This window comes from Myotis myotis, unplaced genomic scaffold (genome assembly GCF_014108235.1).
Source record: "Myotis myotis isolate mMyoMyo1 unplaced genomic scaffold, mMyoMyo1.p scaffold_m19_p_12, whole genome shotgun sequence".
Classification (NCBI taxonomy): Eukaryota; Metazoa; Chordata; class Mammalia; order Chiroptera; family Vespertilionidae; genus Myotis; species Myotis myotis.
The window spans coordinates 28,257,318-28,273,835 of NW_023416316.1; the positions used below are offsets into that span (position 1 = coordinate 28,257,318).

General features: G+C 54.1%; 2 protein-coding genes across 5 annotated transcripts; both read left to right on the plus strand.

The window, feature by feature from the left end:
• Window positions 1–1,052: 1,052 nt before the first annotated feature.
• On the plus strand, window positions 1,053–5,244 carry SIGMAR1 (sigma non-opioid intracellular receptor 1). 3 transcript variants are annotated; one of them, XM_036330516.1, is made up of 4 exons: window positions 1,053–1,333; window positions 1,468–1,668; window positions 1,785–1,877; window positions 4,201–5,244. In XM_036330516.1, exons 1-4 carry the CDS (start codon window positions 1,183–1,185, stop codon window positions 4,230–4,232), a joined length of 477 nt encoding a protein of 158 aa, XP_036186409.1. In that variant the 5' UTR covers window positions 1,053–1,182; the 3' UTR covers window positions 4,233–5,244. The 3 variants fall into 3 exon arrangements, with proteins under 3 accessions (XP_036186409.1, XP_036186410.1, XP_036186408.1); XM_036330517.1 differs by lacking the exon at window positions 4,201–5,244 and adding an exon at window positions 3,713–3,933 and having other exon boundaries at window positions 1,054–1,333; XM_036330515.1 differs by lacking the exon at window positions 4,201–5,244 and adding an exon at window positions 2,868–3,933 and having other exon boundaries at window positions 1,055–1,333.
• A 4,828-nt stretch (window positions 5,245–10,072) lies between these two features.
• Window positions 10,073–16,438, plus strand: ARID3C (AT-rich interaction domain 3C). 2 transcript variants are annotated; one of them, XM_036329104.1, is made up of 7 exons: window positions 10,073–10,384; window positions 12,177–12,249; window positions 13,964–14,147; window positions 14,269–14,558; window positions 15,345–15,527; window positions 15,759–15,848; window positions 16,313–16,438. In XM_036329104.1, exons 1-7 carry the CDS (start codon window positions 10,073–10,075, stop codon window positions 16,411–16,413), a joined length of 1,233 nt encoding a protein of 410 aa, XP_036184997.1. In that variant the 3' UTR covers window positions 16,414–16,438. The 2 variants fall into 2 exon arrangements, with proteins under 2 accessions (XP_036184997.1, XP_036184998.1); XM_036329105.1 differs by lacking the exon at window positions 15,345–15,527.
• The last annotated feature ends 80 nt before the right edge of the window (window positions 16,439–16,518 follow it).

Below are 16,518 nucleotides of genomic sequence, written 5' to 3' on the forward strand. Positions count from 1 at the left end.
CACAATGCTGCCTCTTTTCTCTCTTTTGTTTCTCTTCTGTTTTATCACTCCCCTACCATAACCGTTGTTGGTTTACAGGGACTCCTCTCACATTTTGTGCTTCAGAAGAATTCATTGTAGGCCCCTGAAGACCCAGGCTGTTTCTCTCCTGGTTGCCTTTGCTCTTGGAGTAGGTCTCACTGGCTGGAATGCCCTCCCCATCTCTCTCTCTCTTTTTTTAGTAGTTTGGCTTTAAATATATATATATAATCTTTATTGATTTCAGAGAGGAAGGGAGAGGGAAAGAGAGATAGAAACATCAATGATGAGAGAACATCATTGATTGGCTGCCTCCTGTACGTCCCCCACTGGGGATCAAGCCCGCAACCTAGGCACGTGCTCTTCACCAGAATCAAACCTGGGACCCTTCAGTCCGCAGGCTGACGCTCTATCCACTGAGCCAAACCAGCCAGGGCTCTCTCTTTTAAAAAAAAAAATTATATATAATATATATATTATATATCATTTTTTTAAATTGATTTCAGAGGGGAAGGGAGAGGGAGAGATAGAAACATCAATAATGAGAGAGAATCATTGATTGGCTGCAACCCGGGCGACCTGGAACGGAACCGTGACCTCCCAGTTCATAGGTGGACACTCAGCTACTGAGCCAGGCCGGCCGGGCCCTCCTCGTCTTTCTTAAAGTCACTGCTCAGGTGTCGCCGCCTCCAGAAAGTCTCCCATGGCGTCCCCAGGCCGAAGAGCCCTCCCGCCCTCCGCGCTCGCAGAGGCGGGCCTTAGGCACTAGGGTCCCGGAAGGCTCTCGCTTCCGGGCTGGCCTGTGTCACTCGCCAGTGAGTCCAGGGGAGCGCCCTTTGTGGGTCTCCCCGCTCCCACCCCTACCCCACGTGGGGCGGCGCTCCGAGAGACTCTACCCGGAGGGGCTCCTGCGGGCAGCTGGGCGGGCCCGGTTTCGCCCCGATTACCCTGTGCCCGCGGCGCCGCCCCCCTCCCCACGGTGCTCCCCGCTCCCCCGTGAGAAGGTGGTACAGCCCGAGGGGCGGGGCCCGGGTGCCCGGGTAGTTCCGATTGGCCGGGGAGAGCCGGACCACGGCGGTGGCGGGGGATCGGGTCCGGGCAGTGGGCAGCGTAGCCTCCGGCCCCGCTGGCTTCTGCGCTGAGTGGCGTGCGCTGCCCGCAGGGATGCAGTGGGCCGTGGGCCGGCGGTGGGTGTGGGCCGCGCTGCTCCTGGCCGCCGCGGCGGTGCTGGCCCAGGCGGTCTGGCTGTGGCTGGGCACGCAGAGTTTCGTCTTCCAGCACGAAGAGATCGCGCAGCTGGCGCGGCAGTACGCGGGTGAGCGGGCGAGCGGGCGGGCGGACGGACGGAGGGCTGGGCGGGCCGGGTCCGAGCCGGGGGCCCCGGGGGCTTCGTTTCCTAGCTCGGCACCGGAGCTGGCTCTAACCGTGCGACTCTTCTGCCCCCGCCAGGCTTGGACCACGAGCTGGCCTTCTCTCGGCTCATCGTGGAGCTGCGGCGGCTGCACCCAGGCCACGTGCTGCCGGACGAGGAACTGCAGTGGGTGTTCGTGAACGCGGGCGGCTGGATGGGCGCCATGTGCCTTCTGCACGCCTCGCTGTCCGAGTACGTGCTGCTGTTCGGCACCGCCCTCGGCTCCAGCGGCCACTCCGGTCAGTGCTGGCGGCGGGCCGGACTGGGAGGCTGGGGGTGTCCAAGGGCCCATGCCCTCCTTTCTGTTTGACCGGCGGGTACTCTGATTTGCGGTGTCCATCTGATTGTCCCGCAGGACGCTACTGGGCTGAGATCTCGGACACCATCATCTCTGGCACCTTCCACCAGTGGAGAGAGGGCACTACCAAAAGCGAGGTCTTCTACCCAGGTGGGTAGGGAGGTCCTGTCAGAGAAGTGGCTTCCTTCGCTGTGGTATGCTCATAGGTGGGGGAGGGAGCCATGGCGTGGGAAAGGGGTGCATTGAGGGACCCTCTCCCCTGTCCCCCATCCTCTGGATAAGCCACAGGTAGTTAGTTGAGGCAGGACTGAGGGCCCCAGTTGCTTTCCTCTGTCAAAAGGAAAAAGAGTCTCCTGTTAAATGTTGTCTGATTTTTATCTGCTAAGACACTCTTTTTCTCATCCATATTCCAGCAATTGTTGGGGAAACAGTTGGGTAATCAGAAATGTTTTCATATCTCCAAAAGCAAGGCAGACAGTTGTCTTCCTTTTTTTAAAAAATCCTCAGCCGAGGATATGTTTTTATTGATTTTAGAGAGAGAGGAAGGGAAAGAGAGAGAAACATCCATTGACTGCCCCCCATACCCACCCCAACTTGGGATCGAACCCACGACCTTTTGGTGTACAGGACGGCGCTCCAACCAACTGAGCCACACTGGCCAGAGCTGTCTTCCTTTTTTTATATAGTGAAATATTTTACATAAAAAGTAGAGATTTGGATTTCCAACTAAGTTTGAGGTTGTGTTAAAGCACAGCAGGCGTTGTCATTGAACAGTTACATTTCTCAGAAGGCCTCACAAATCTTATAACCACCCCTCTGTACCTAACTGGCCCAAATTTAGCTACATTTCTGCTTGACGTGACAGAGGCTTGGGAATGACTCCTGTACAATGGCCCATAGTCAGTAGGTGCTCCTCCTCGGCTTCCTTCAAGAAAGGACATGAGCCAGGTGATGCCACAGGAAAATTTAGGAGTCGCCATCTTGGCCTCTTACCCCTCCAGATAGAGGACTTGGCCAGTGAGGTCAGACTTTTTCCTTTCCTTAAACTCTCCTTACCATTAGATAGCCCATGGGCCAGGGAGGGGGCAACAATGGAAGGGCAGGGCTAGGCTCCTCATGTGGGTGCTCCCTGTCCCCCAGGGGAGACAGTGGTGCACGGGCCTGGTGAGGCAACGGCTGTGGAGTGGGGGCCAAACACATGGATGGTGGAGTATGGCCGGGGAGTCATCCCATCTACCTTGACCTTCGCGCTGGCTGACACAATCTTCAGCACCCAGGACTTCCTCACCCTCTTCTACACTCTTCGCGCCTATGCCCGGGGTCTCCGACTTGAGCTCACTACCTACCTCTTCGGCCAGGACCCCTGAGTAGCCGGGCCTGAAGGAGGACCTGTGGGTGGACAGGAGCGGGCAGGCCCGCACACATCCACTTGCTGGAGCCCATATGGAAAGATGGACGTACAACATATGTGGATACTGAGTTCCTGGTATACAAGTAGGGACATACATGCTTATACCACCAAACACAGAGACTTATGGGAACATATGGGACACACATTTAGATCATGAATCCCCATGTATACCAGGGGGTCCAGTCATGTTCAAACAAAACACAAGCTTGACTCATTAACTCAGGCCTTTCTAGAACTTCCCTACCCCCAGTCAGAGCTCTGGAGTTAGGGCGGTGGGGTATTATACTCTGCCTGGATTTTACCCCTCAACCCAGCAGCAGTTGGGGAAAGGATGAGGAAGAAGAGGAGTTGCCTTTGAAGGTCCCCTTCACCTGCAGCTAGATTGCGCTTTCCCTTGATCGCCCTGTCCTCACCATATGCCTTACCCCTGCTCTGTTCCCCTGCTATGCAAGTCCCCTCGTGGCCTGTCCCCCACCCTCTCAGCACCCAAGTCAGTTGGGGAGCCAGAAGAAGGGAGAATGCTGAGGTCAGGGTCCCTTCCTTCCTTCCTGAAAGACCACCATTCTTCCCTCAGGAGTATGGTGGGGAGGCTGACCTCAGCCTACGGCCCACCCTGATGGGAAGACCTGAAGATGTGGGCCTAGATCCAAGGGATCATCCCTGGCCTAGAGAGAAGGCCTTTTCTGTGCGTACACACACACACACACACACACACACCCATACCCATCACAGCTTTCAGACACTGCATTTTCTGTCCATCTGACTCTGTTAATAAAGACCTGTTGAACAGTTCCATTTCTTTGTGTATCTGAGCAGCAAGAAAACATGCGGTGTGATTGAGTTTATGAGACACTGGCTGTATACCTTAGTGTGCACAAAATCACCCAGGAGGCTCACTGACCCTGCAGATTACTGTGCCCCATCCCCAGAGGTTCAATTCTGGGTTGAGGCCTTGAGATCCATATGTTTAATAAGATCCTCTCCACACGTTTTGAATGTGACAGTTTAAGAAATTCAGGGCTGGGTGAGGTGTGTATCTTGGTCTTGCCTCTGCCATTGCAGGTCTGGAAACAGCCTTGGGAGTCCTGCCCTGAATGGCCACGAGATGGCAGTGTGCACCCACTTTTGAGCTGAAGGAAGCCTCGTCATTCTCCATTTGCTTTCTTCTGGGTTTCCAGGGTATCTTGTCCAGACAGAAGTTTCTCCAGTCTGCCTTCTCCAGGATTCCTCACTTCTATGGAGAGGCTCCTGGGGGTGGAGAGCAGGTGGTGTCTGAGGAATTGTGAGAAAGGTGCCCTAAAGTGTACTCCCAGCGACCCTGCACTTGCCCTCTTAAATTTTGTGCTCTGGTTGCGTCACTTGTCCCATCCTGCTGGCCCTGCTCTGAGGGTAAGGCCCAGATCACTCTTAGAAAATGGTGAGGAACATGATTACAAAAATTGTGTATTCTAAAAAGTTGACATTCTAATGAACAAAAATACAGGAGACTACATGTATAACCACTTGTAAGCAACATCAAGTCTAAATTTGTGGCTCTGAATGAATATAAGGCCCAGGCAAGATGGCCGTCCTGACATCTGTCATGGCCACCACCATCCTGGCCATGACAGAGCCTAGCTGGGGCCTCTCCATAGATCATGGGTTGCAAAGTCAAGCATTCAAGGACTTCTCCCACCCTATAACCCAGCTCTGCCTCTAGTCTCACCTCACATCTATCAGGGCTGCTCCAGCTCCCCTGTCCTCCCTCCCTCCCACTAGGACTAGGTTTCCAGGGTCCTCCCCATCTCTGTTAAGCCCAGAATTGTTTCTTCCCAACTTTCATTTGGCACAATCACTCTTAAAACACTTGTTTTCCAGTACATTTCTCCTTTGCCTCCTTTACTAGATCTTAACCTGTCCAACCTCTGTTGACTTGCCAGGACTTAATCCTCAAACTTCTGTCTACACCCCTCCCCTGTGCTCTCAATCATTTCAAGACTTTAAATAGCATCTATGTCTTCCCCACTCCCAGTTTTATTGAGCTATAATTGACATATAACATTAGTTTAAGGCAGTGGTTCTCAACCTTCCTAATGCCGCGACCCTTTAATACAGTTCCTCATGTTGTGGTGACCCCCAATTTCATTGTTACAAATTGAACATAATTAAAGCATAATGATTAATCACAAAAACAATATGTAATTATATATGTGTTTTCCGATGGTCTTAGGCGACCCCTGTGAAAGGGTCGTTCGGCCCCCAAAGGGGTCGCGACCCACAGGTTGAGAACCGCTGGTTTAAGGTGTACGACATAGTGATATACATATACATTGTGAAATGATTACCACAATAAGTTTAGCGCCTCACAGTTACATTTTTTTTAAATGAGAACTTTCAAGATCTACACTCTTAGCAACGTTCAAATATGTAATATAGTATTAACTATAGTTACTATGTTGTACATTACAACTCCAGGACTTATTTCTCTTACAACTGGAAGTTTGTGCCTTTTGATCACATTCACCCATATCATCCACCTCAGGCCTCTGGCATCTACCAATCTGTTGTTTCTAAGAGTTTGTTCTTTTTAGATCCCACATATAAGTGAGAACATAGAGTACTTGTCTTTCTGATTTATTTCACAGCATAATGCCCTCAAGGATGAATGGATAAAAAAAAATATGATCTATATAATGGAATATCATTCAGCCATAAAAAAGAAATCCTGTCATTTGCAACAATATACATGGACCTTGAGGACCATCTATATCAGCGGTTCTCAACCTGTGGGTCGCGACCCCTTTGGCAGTCGAACGACCCTTTCACAGGGGTCGCCTAAGACCATCCTGCATATCAGATATTTACATGACGATTCATAACAGTAGCAACATTACAGTTATAAGGTAGCAACGAAAATAATTTTATGGTTGGGTCACAACATGAGGAACTGTATTTAAAGGGCCAGAAGGTTGATAACCACTGATATATGTATCAACTCCTAATTTCTTGTCTCAGCCCAAACCTCTTCTCTGAGCTCCAGATATCAGCTTCATATATCTGACTGCCAACATCTCCACCTGGTTGTCTAATTGGCATCTCAAACTTAAAATGTCCAACATGAACTGATTTCTCCCAACCCTGTACCTCCTGCAGGCTTTACTGTCTCAGTTAAGTATACTTCCATTTACCCACCTGCCCAGGCCAGAAGGCATGGAGTCATCTTGAATACCTCTTATTCTCTCACATCTCATATTCAGGGCATCAACAGAGCGTGCCAGCTTTATCTTTGAAACATTCAGAATCTAACCTCCCTTGTTCAAGCTGTCGTCTTGCATGGATTACTGCAGTGGCCTAATTGATCCTCATGCTGACGTGCTGTGTGGAGGGCTCACCACGCAACAGTCGACTCAGCCTTCCACTCTGTTCAGACATTTCCATCGGCTTCCCACTCATTCAGTGTTTCTACTGCCTCCAGGAACCTACTCCAAGGCCCATGTTACCTCTGACCATATATCTCACCACTCACCTCAGCCACCCTGGTCAGCCCAGTGGCCTCTTTGCTTTCTTTTTGACACATCAAGCAAACTTCCACCATTGGATATTTGCATCTACTCTTCTGCCTACAATGTTCTCTAGGTATCTTCCTGGCTCTTTCCTCCACGCCTTCCCAATTCAGTTCCTGCTCTGAGTCCTTCCCTTAATCTTTGTGAATTAGAAGCCCTTCTGTCGTGGTTTTTAAATATCTCCATAATCTGGCCAGTGTGGTTCAGTGGTTGAGTGTTGACCTGTGAACCAGGAGGTCATGGTTCAATTCCTGGTCAGGGCACATTACAGGCTTGATCCCCAGTGTGGGGCGGTCAAGAAACAGCCGATCAATGATTCTCGTCATTGATGTTCCTATCTCTTCCTCTCCCTTCCTCTCTCTGAAATCAATAAAAATCTATTAAAAAATAAAATATCTCCGTAAGTATTTTTATATTTCTCCCTTTAAGAGATGAATCCTAATGCCCTTACCCTTGAATGTGGGCTGGACACAGTTATGTATTTTTTTTAATATATAAAAATCCCTACCCTCTGCCCTCTAGTCCCCCAAGCCATGCTTGTCTGCCTCTGCACATTCAGTGGTTCTCCACACTGTGAGCTCAGCCTTAGAGAGGGCTTGACTGCCCCAGAACTCACCACATAAAGCTGTGTAGGGAAGGATTGGGAATATATACTGGTTGGATTGGGAATAAGGACACATGTAATAACTTAATAAAAAAAAATTAAAAAGAAAATACGAGTTGGATCACCAAGGCTTCCGGGGGGCGGGGGAGGGTCTGACATTTAGGTCTGAAATCCGAGTGGGAGGACCCTGGAGTGAACCAAAGGTGTGAGCAGGACTGAGCCTCAGTGTGGCCAAGGGTGGGCCAAAGAGAGCAAGGACTTAGGACCACAGTGGGATCCAGGCTGGGGACAAAGGTAGAGGCTGGAGATAGGGAGAGTGAGGGTCACCCTGGTGACCCAGGGCAGGGCAAGCTGGGTCCGAGAGGAGAGGACTGGTTGCGGGGAGGGGAGAGGAAACAAAAGTCACACCTGAATATCTGCCTCTTGGGGGACTCTTGGCCCTGGGAGGAATCTTGCTTCTCTGGGTATGAGATCAGGGGATGATCCTCTGTGCTGGGTTTGGGTTTGACATAGCAGTTTCACACCCATGCCAGGTCACCCATACAGACAGATGTTGTTCTCACACGGCATCACCTCCAGGTAGCCCTCCTGCTTTTGGTAGGGTGATTCCCTTACATACAGGAAGAAACTGGGATATGTATGAGGGTGCCGGAGAGGAATGGGGTCCACACTGCTCAGAGCAGGAATTGCGACCTGCCATCAGGACCCCCAAATAAGGAACAGCATCTGGGGATCATGGGGGATAGGGTAGGCCTGAGTCAGTGGGCAGAAGGGGTCTGGAGATACAGACTAGGGAGTCACACACATGGGTGAAGATGGCCAAAATGCTGATCACTGTTTGAATGCATGATGAGCATCACTTTTTGTATATAAGCTTGAAGATGTCTGTAATAGAACGTCCAAAAAGCTTTAAAAAAAACTGAAGGAAAACAAAGCAAAGCCCGGCTGGCTTGGCTCAGTGGTTGATCGAGGACCTATGAACCAGGAGCTTACGGTTCGATTCCTGGTCAGGGCACATGCCTGGGTTTCGGGCTTGATCCCCAGTGTGGGGTGTTCAGGAGGCAGCCAATCAGTGATTCTCATCATTGAAGTTTCTATCTCTCTCTTCCTCTCTGAATAAAAAACCTGTGTGGCTGTGTACCAGTATCTCCATGCAGTATGTGTACCTGCTGCAGGTGTGGAATCAGTGTAGAGACATCCAAGTGTGCATGCATAGGTGTGAGTCCACCACCATACACACATATTGTGCAAACTGCAGCATTGGGCAGAGCATGGGGAGAAGTTTCAGTTCTGTCCAGGCCTGCCCCACTCACCCCAACATCCTGCGGAGTGGCTCCCCTCATGAGCACAGCCATTGGCGCTGTAGTGTCCTGTGGTATCCCATGTAACTCAGCATGTGAAACCCGGCAGCTGTGTGCCTGAACTCTGACAAGGGTATGTTGGTGTGTGAACACAGTGATGTGTGTGTGAATGCCGGGACTCACTAAGTGTGGGTGTAGGAGCACCCTGGTCCCCAGTCCAAGAGCAGTGGATTCCTCATTCTCTTTCGCACGATTCCCACCCGCTCCCCAGCGCCCCCTCCCCGGAATCTGACCGTGTGGAAGGTGGGAGACACCTGTTGGGGGCTGGGAGCGGCAGAGCCCACCGGGGCCTCTCCCGGCGTCCCCGCCCGCCCGCCCTGCCCCGCTCCGGTCCCGCCCCCGCGGCCTCTCCTAGCAAAGCAGTGTGAGCGCAAGGCGGCCAGAGGAGCGCACGGCGGCAGGAGCGCACAGTGGGAGACCCAGCGCGGGAACCGAACGGAGGCAGGGGCCGCCCCGGAGGCGGGCGTAGAGGGAGAGCCGTGGAGACGCCGGGGGCAGCGGGCCGCGCCAAGCTGGTGAGTGCAGCCGCGGGGTGCCAGGAGCCAGAGAGCAGGCGTCGAGACCTCTCCGTCCCCTGTCCGGGGCTCTGTGCCCGCCGCCCTCTATTCCTGCGCTTCGACTCCTTGGTTCTAGTTCTCTGTGTCTCTGCCGCGTCTGTCTGTTTTCCCTGTGTCTGTCTGTCTGTCCCCTCTATTTGCTGTCTCGCCCTCTCTCTTTTTAATCTCTTCCGTCTCTGTCTCCTGCAGCGTCGGTCTTCCCCGTTGTCTCTCAAGCCCTGTCTCCCTAATTGTCTCTCTGTCTCTGTCTCTCTCTTTGGACTGCCTGTTACTCAGATCTTTGATATTTATCTCTTGCTCCCCTCTTTCTCTTACCTCCCCTGTCTCTCTACCTAGTATCTCTGTCAATCTGGCCTCTGTCTCTCCATTCTTGAATCTGCCTGATATCTCTGTCTCTCTCCATCTTGGTCTCTCTCTGTCTCTGTCTCTTCCCACCTTTGTCTCTCTGTCTCATCTTGATTTCTATCACCTTGTCATATTCATTCTTCTCTCTCCCTCTCTGTCTCTCTGTCTCGCTGATCAGATGGCTCTCTCTCACTGTCCCCCATCTCTCTCCGTTTCTCGGTCCTTGTCATCCTCTCTGGCTCAGTCTCTGCCTGTCCTCCATCAATGCCCATTCCTGTCTCTTTGGCTTTGTCTCTCTTGCTCTGTCTACCTCTCGTCAATCTCTGAGAAAGCTATCTTTCTGTCTTTTTCCTTATGGCCTCCCTGCACTTCCCTGAATCCATGACCATCTCCCCTTGTGTTGGAGGTTGCAGGGGCAGCGGGGCCCAGCAACCATAATGCCCTCTCCCACAGGCGGCCCTTTCTTCTGGACCCCGCCTGGTGCCAGCTCCCCCACCAGCGGGGGGACTGCGCCTGGAAGCTGTGATGGAAGCCCTGCAGAGGCAGCAGGCAGCCAGACTGGCCCAGGGGATGAGGCCATTGGCCCCTCCACGCCCACCACCACCACAGCCTCCCTTGCCTGGCCCTGGGATTCTGCAGGCCCTTGAGAGGGCCTCAGGGAAGGTTGGGGCTGAGAAAGAGGAGGATGCAGGAGAGGATGAGGAGGGGGAGGAAGCTGGAGCTGAGAAAGAGGCAGCTGAAGAGAGTCGTCCAGAAACCCGGGGGCCCAGCTCACCTTCCAGCCAGCCCCCTGGACCTCATCCCCATGAGTGGACCTATGAAGAACAGTTCAAGCAGGTAGGAGCCCCTCACTGTCAGGCCCTCCTCTCTTCCTCCTTTCTGAGCCAAAGCAGAGCCTGGTCATTAGTAGCCTACCCACCCCTGCTGCCCTCTGCCCTCTACAGGATGGAAAGACAGAGACCAAGGCCTGGAGAGAGACAGTGGAAAGATTGAAGGATAGTGACAGGAAGGGAGAGACTCAGACACAAGGAAAGAAGTGCATAGGCAAATATTAAGAGGTGCAGGAGACACCCAGAAACATGGAGGCCAACAGATTGGAGGCTTTTGGTGAGGTTACCAGGGAAAGTGGGAGGGATGTAGGAGCCCTTAAGCATTCTTCTGAGGGTGGGGAATCTGGGGACTAGGCATTCTAAAGTCAGCAGCATCCTACCCTAACTTCTCACACACCGAGTCACAGGGTCATATTGGGCTGCCTGCTTCTGTCTTTGGAAGTAGAATGGAGGTTGCCACTCTTTTGGTATCCCCCTCATCTCTTCCCTGTCACATTCCCCCCACCCAAATCCTCTCACTGCCTGAGTTCTGTGGGTGACAGTTTCCAGCCTGTGATGGCCACTACAGGCGCAGTGTGGCCAACGGGCCACCGTGCAGCTGGGAAGGACAAGATCTTACTCATAGGGCCATATTTGAGTGAACCCATCTGGATGTTATTCTAAGGCACTACTCCAGGCTGTCACTATGAAGGTATTTGGCAGGGCTGTAACTCTAGGTGTGCTATTCTGGTGGTGTTACCTGTAGGGCAAGCACGTCAAACTTGCGGCCACTGGGCCGCACGCCTCGTTTATTTAAACAGTGTAGGGTGTTAGTCTTGAGTATTTTCCAGAAATGTTCACCTGTGGTGAGTAGTCTGTGGCATTAGTGTATAGAGGAGTGTTACTCAGGACTGTGTTACTCTGGAGATATGGCTCTAGCGACTGCTTCTCCTGGGTATAAATCCGGGGGTTATTACTTGGAGAGTGTGTATGTTATTTGTGGGCATCCATCTAAGGGCTCAGTTCTTGTGGGAGCATAGACCTAAAGGTGAATCGCTGAGGTTTGTTACTAATGGGGTTTTTACTGAGTTCTTATTGGGGGATGGAGTGTTACCTATAGGTGTTACTCAGGGACTCTTACTCTGGGGTAAATGACTATTACTCTAGGGATTGCTCCTCCTGGGTGGTATTTGGGAAGCGATATTGGAGGTGGGGCTCCAGGCAACTGGGAATGTGTGGGATGACCCCCTGGGCCTTTCAAGTCCTGACCCCACCGGTCCTGGGTGGTGCAGGGCCATTGCCTCTGTGGCAGCTTCTGCAGTGGGAAGGTCACTGTCCCTGGAAGGAGATCAGACTAGATGGTGGGGGCCCTGGTTTCAATCCAGGAGCTTCTGAGCATCCATCCTGCCTGAGGGATGGGTTAGAGTCATTATCCCCAACCCTGGCAGAGATGTGAAAGGCAAGAAGCCCTTGCAGGAATGACCAAGAGTGAATGAGGGCCTCAGGTGTACCTGTCAGTTTCCTCAGTGTGGAACACAGCTCCAGTGTGACTCCCTCCCTGCACCCTGCACTCCCGGGAGGAAGCCGGGCCTCCACAGCTTCCTCTCTTCCCCTACTCCCCAGGTGGGTGTTTGACCTGCCCAGGGCACTCGCTGTAGAGGGCCTCTGCCTCCAGGGAGAGAGAGCCCAATGTCTGGGAGTTCACATTTCAGATCCTACTTACCCCTTCAGCTGGGGACGCTTATTCAGGGTTCAACCTGGGTTGGGGTCCCAGGGGGAGGGAGGTTAGCGGAGCTGGAAAATGACCTGTCCTTCCCCAGCTGTACGAGCTCGATGCAGACCCCAAGAGGAAGGAATTTCTGGATGACCTGTTTAGCTTCATGCAGAAGAGGGGTGAGTGTGGTGACATAAGGGAAAGACCTCCATTTGCCAGGTTTGAGGATGGGAGAGCTCAGGGTTTAGTCCCCAGTCTGGGTCTTCTCTGCAGAGGCCTGAGCTGGGCAGCACCTATCCTTTGGGCCCTCAATAGCGTCTTTAACCTCTGACCCTGCCCTCCTCCTCCACCCAGCAATTAATTAGTGGCCAGCCCACTGGCAGGTTAATGAGTGTGGGATCAATTGGGAAGGTGGGAAGGGGAACTGGTGGGGGGCTGGCCTGATTGGAGGGGGGCTTCCCAGGACTAGGGGGCTGGGAACGCCTTCCTCTTTTGCTGACCCTTCTTCCAGCCTCGTCTCTCCCCAGTTTTCCCTTGCTTCGGGCAGGGGACACCCAGGGTGCTCTGCAGCAGAAAGGACTGGGATTAGACTGAAGGAAGGACTTCTCAAGGGGTAGGCTGAGAACTGTGTGAGTTGGGGCTGTGGAGGAGGAGGAATCAGGGTGGGTGGCAGTCCATCACTTAGGTTTCTCCCCAGATTCATGGGTCCAAAGACTGACTCATTATCTCTCTCTACAAAGCTAATTAACTCACTCCGAGCGTGGCCTGATAAGCTGCTAATTAACTGGCTGCACTGAGCCCCCCTCCCCAGTGCAGAAGCTGGCCAAAGTCCCTCAGGCCCCCACCCCAGGCCCAGCACCCCTGGCGGATTCGTTCCTAAGGAGGGACCCTCATTGGGGCCCAGATCCTTTTGCTCCCCAGGGAGACCTAGTCATTGTGGTCCCAGTGTACCCCCCCCCCACCCGCGCCCCTTCCTTGAGGTCTCCCCTCCACTGGGGGGCTGGGGTAGGGTGGTCAGAGCAGACCCTATCACTCCCCCCACCAGGCCCAGAGCTGTGCCTCCCTCAAGTCCCCTCCCTCGAGTCCTGCCTCCCTCCGCTCCCTCTGCAGGGGGAGGGGGTCTCCCGGGACCGATAATTTCCCCCCATTAATCAGGCCGCAGCTAATTGTTCGGGTCCAAAGGCGGCAGCGGAAGGGGACGGGATCGGTAAGGAATTAACTGGGGCCCATCGCTCAGCGCAGACAGGCCCCTTTGTCAGGACTGGCCGGCGGGGGCGGCGCGGGCTGCGGAGTTGGCGAGCCGCGGCTGGGCCGCTTCCCCCACCCACCACCCTTCGGCGTCGCCCCCGCCGGCCGCTGCTTCGGGGCGTCGGGCTGCTCGGCACTGTCAGGAAGTCCTTCTTACGGTCTACTCCAGGGGTCGGCAGCCGAAAGCTTGGGGCCCACATCTAGCCTCCTGAGAGTTAAGAATGTTACTGGATTTTTAAACAGTGTAAAGACCTGAAAGACCACACTTCCAGCCGTGCGAATTCGAACTGCAGCGTCCGCCAATGACGTTTCATTGGGGCACAGCTGCACGGCTGCTTCAGCCACAGTGCAGGGCGGGGTGGTTCTGGAGAGACCGTTTGGCCCACGAAGCCTGAGCGTTTCACATCGGCCCTTGACAGAAGTTTGCCCAGCCCTGGGCTCGCTCCTGCTCCTCCCGGAGCTCCAGGGGCTGTGCCTAGAATACCGCCTCCCTCCCACCTCTCCCTCCTTCCTCCTTCCCTTTCTCGATGTCCCGCCCTGTACCCCGACCTCGCCCCGGCAGCCTCCTCCTTCCCTCCCCCAGGATGCCCGTAGGCAGGGTCCTATCTTCGTGGCCTGACTCTGCTCGCCCCCCCCCCCCCCCAGGGACGCCGGTGAACCGCGTGCCCATCATGGCGAAGCAGGTGCTGGACCTGTACGCGCTGTTCCGCCTGGTGACGGCCAAGGGCGGCCTGGTGGAAGTCATCAACCGCAAGGTGTGGCGGGAGGTCACGCGCGGCCTCAGCCTGCCCACCACCATCACCTCCGCCGCCTTCACTCTCCGCACCCAGTGAGGCCGGGCGGGCGGGGCGGAGGGAGGGGCCGGGGAGGGGCGGGGCGCGAGGCGGCTCCGGGCGCAGGTCCCGGTCCGCAGGCCCGGCTTCCCCAGCGCGTGTCCCGCCCGCCCCCAGGTACATGAAGTATCTGTACCCCTACGAGTGCGAGACGCGGGCGCTCAGCTCCCCCGGGGAACTCCAGGCCGCCATCGACAGCAATCGGCGCGAGGGCCGTCGTCAGGCTTACACCGCCGCCCCGCTCTTCGGCTCCACCGGGCCGCCCCCTCGGGGCACCCCGGGCCCCACCTCAGGTCCTGGCTCCGCCCTGCCAGCGCCCGCGCCCGGCCCCCGCCCCGCCCAGGTCTCCGCCTCCGGGCTGCCGGCGCACGCCTGCGCGCAGCTGAGCCCGAGCCCCATTAAGAAAGGTGTGAGGGGCGAGGGGCTGAGGTTTAGGGGTCACCGAGACCCAGGGGTACGCTGAGATATAGGGAACGTTAAAATAGGGGGACTATGGGATGCGGGAGGCATTGAGGTATGGGGCAGTAGGGACTGATGGGGCACTGGGATTTGATGCACTCTAACCTTAGGGGTCGTGGGGTTTGGGGTCAGTGAAGCTTTGGGAATCCCGGAGTAGGGGTTACTGTGGTACACGACTGAAGGTCCTTTATCCAAAGCAATTCCATTTTACACCTGTTCACCCGGGGTTCTATTTGCATGTGGTTTGTGCCTTCTGTGACCTGGATTATTTAACTGAGAACAGGAGATCCTCCACATTCTGGACCAATTTAGACATATATTGATTGGCCCTTTGGGTCCTGGCTGATGTGGCTCAGTTGGTTGGAGTGTCCTCCCGTACACCAGAGGGTGGTGGGTTCTATTGCCGGTCAGGGCACATACCTGGGTTACAGAGGCAACTGATCTCTCTCTCTCTCTCTCTCTCTCTCTCTCTCTCTCTCTCTCTCCCCTCCACATCTCTGTCTCTGTCTCTCTCTTTTTCTTCCCCTCTCTCTAAACAACAACAAATCAACATATTAACCCTTTGGGCTCTCCAGTTTCAGAGCCTCTAGGCTGAGACTCTGGATGGGAGTGGGGATTGAACTTGGTGCTTGAACTTGGGTGACTGACCTCCCTTGGTGCCAGGCCTGGGGAGAGAACTAAATGCAGATACTGACTTGATTGGGTCAGGGGAGCTGAATTACCTATTCTTCCAGAAGAGAGTGGAATTCCAACCCCTCGACTGGCACTGCCCGTGGGCCTGGCCTTGGGACCTGCCCGGGAGAAGTTAGCACCAGAGGAGCCTCCAGAGAAGAGGGCTGTGCTGATGGGGCCCATGGACCCACCTCAACCTGGTGCACCCCCAAGTTTTCTGCCCCATGGCAAGGTTCCCCTAAGGGGTGAGGAAGGGCTTGTTGCTGATAGGGTTTTGGGCCTTGCACTGTGGGAGGACAGACCTATTACCTGATAAGCATTGGAGGTGGGGCAGATAGATCCCTAAATAGACAACTGTGTGATTACAGGTGTGAGGCTGAAGTCAAATGGGGGGTGTGTATAGGGATGGAGCGGGAAGCTTGTAAGTCTGAAGTCTGATTCCCAAAAATGTGACTCCCCTGCCCTTTCCTGGACAGAAGAGCGGCTGGATGGGCCTCTCAATCTGGCAGGCAGTGGTATCAGCAGTATCAACATGGCCCTAGAGATCAACGGGGTGGTCTACACAGGTACGGGTACTGCATGCTGTCTGCACTGGCATGAGGTCAGGGGTATTTACATTGGCATGGGGATTTTAGACTTTTTCTACTTGCATGAGATTCAGGGATATCCAAACTTGCATGGGTAATATGGGGTTCAGGGGATTGCTACATTGGCATGGGTTAAAGGGTCTGTCTACATGGCATGGGGGTCAAGGCATGACCTCTCTATGGTTACCATGGGTACCATGGGATATCTGCCTTGTCATGGGCCTATATATCTGTGTAAATATTGTTTACCTGTTCGAGGGTATCTATATTAGCATAGAAATCTCTGACTGACCCAAGGGGTTTGTCCTCCTTGGTTTGTGGCAGAGGTATGTGTGTGGTGTTCTAGCAATCAGGTCACTAACTTCCGTTTCCTTCTTCTGTTTCCCTGTCATCCCCTCTCCTGCTTGTATTTTCCCTCTTCCATCTCCTCACTCCTTTGGCAGGCATCCTCTTTGCCCGCCGCCAGCCTGTGCCAATTTCACAGGGCCCAATTAACCCTGTACCCCCAACCCCTACAGGGCCCCCTTCCGGCACCTCACCCTGAGAGCTCCCACTTTGAATTAAGAGTCCTAGCCCATTGCTGGGTGGGGGGAGACACCCCCTCCACCTTGATTCTTCCAGAGGGCCCACTCTAGGACCCAGACCTGGG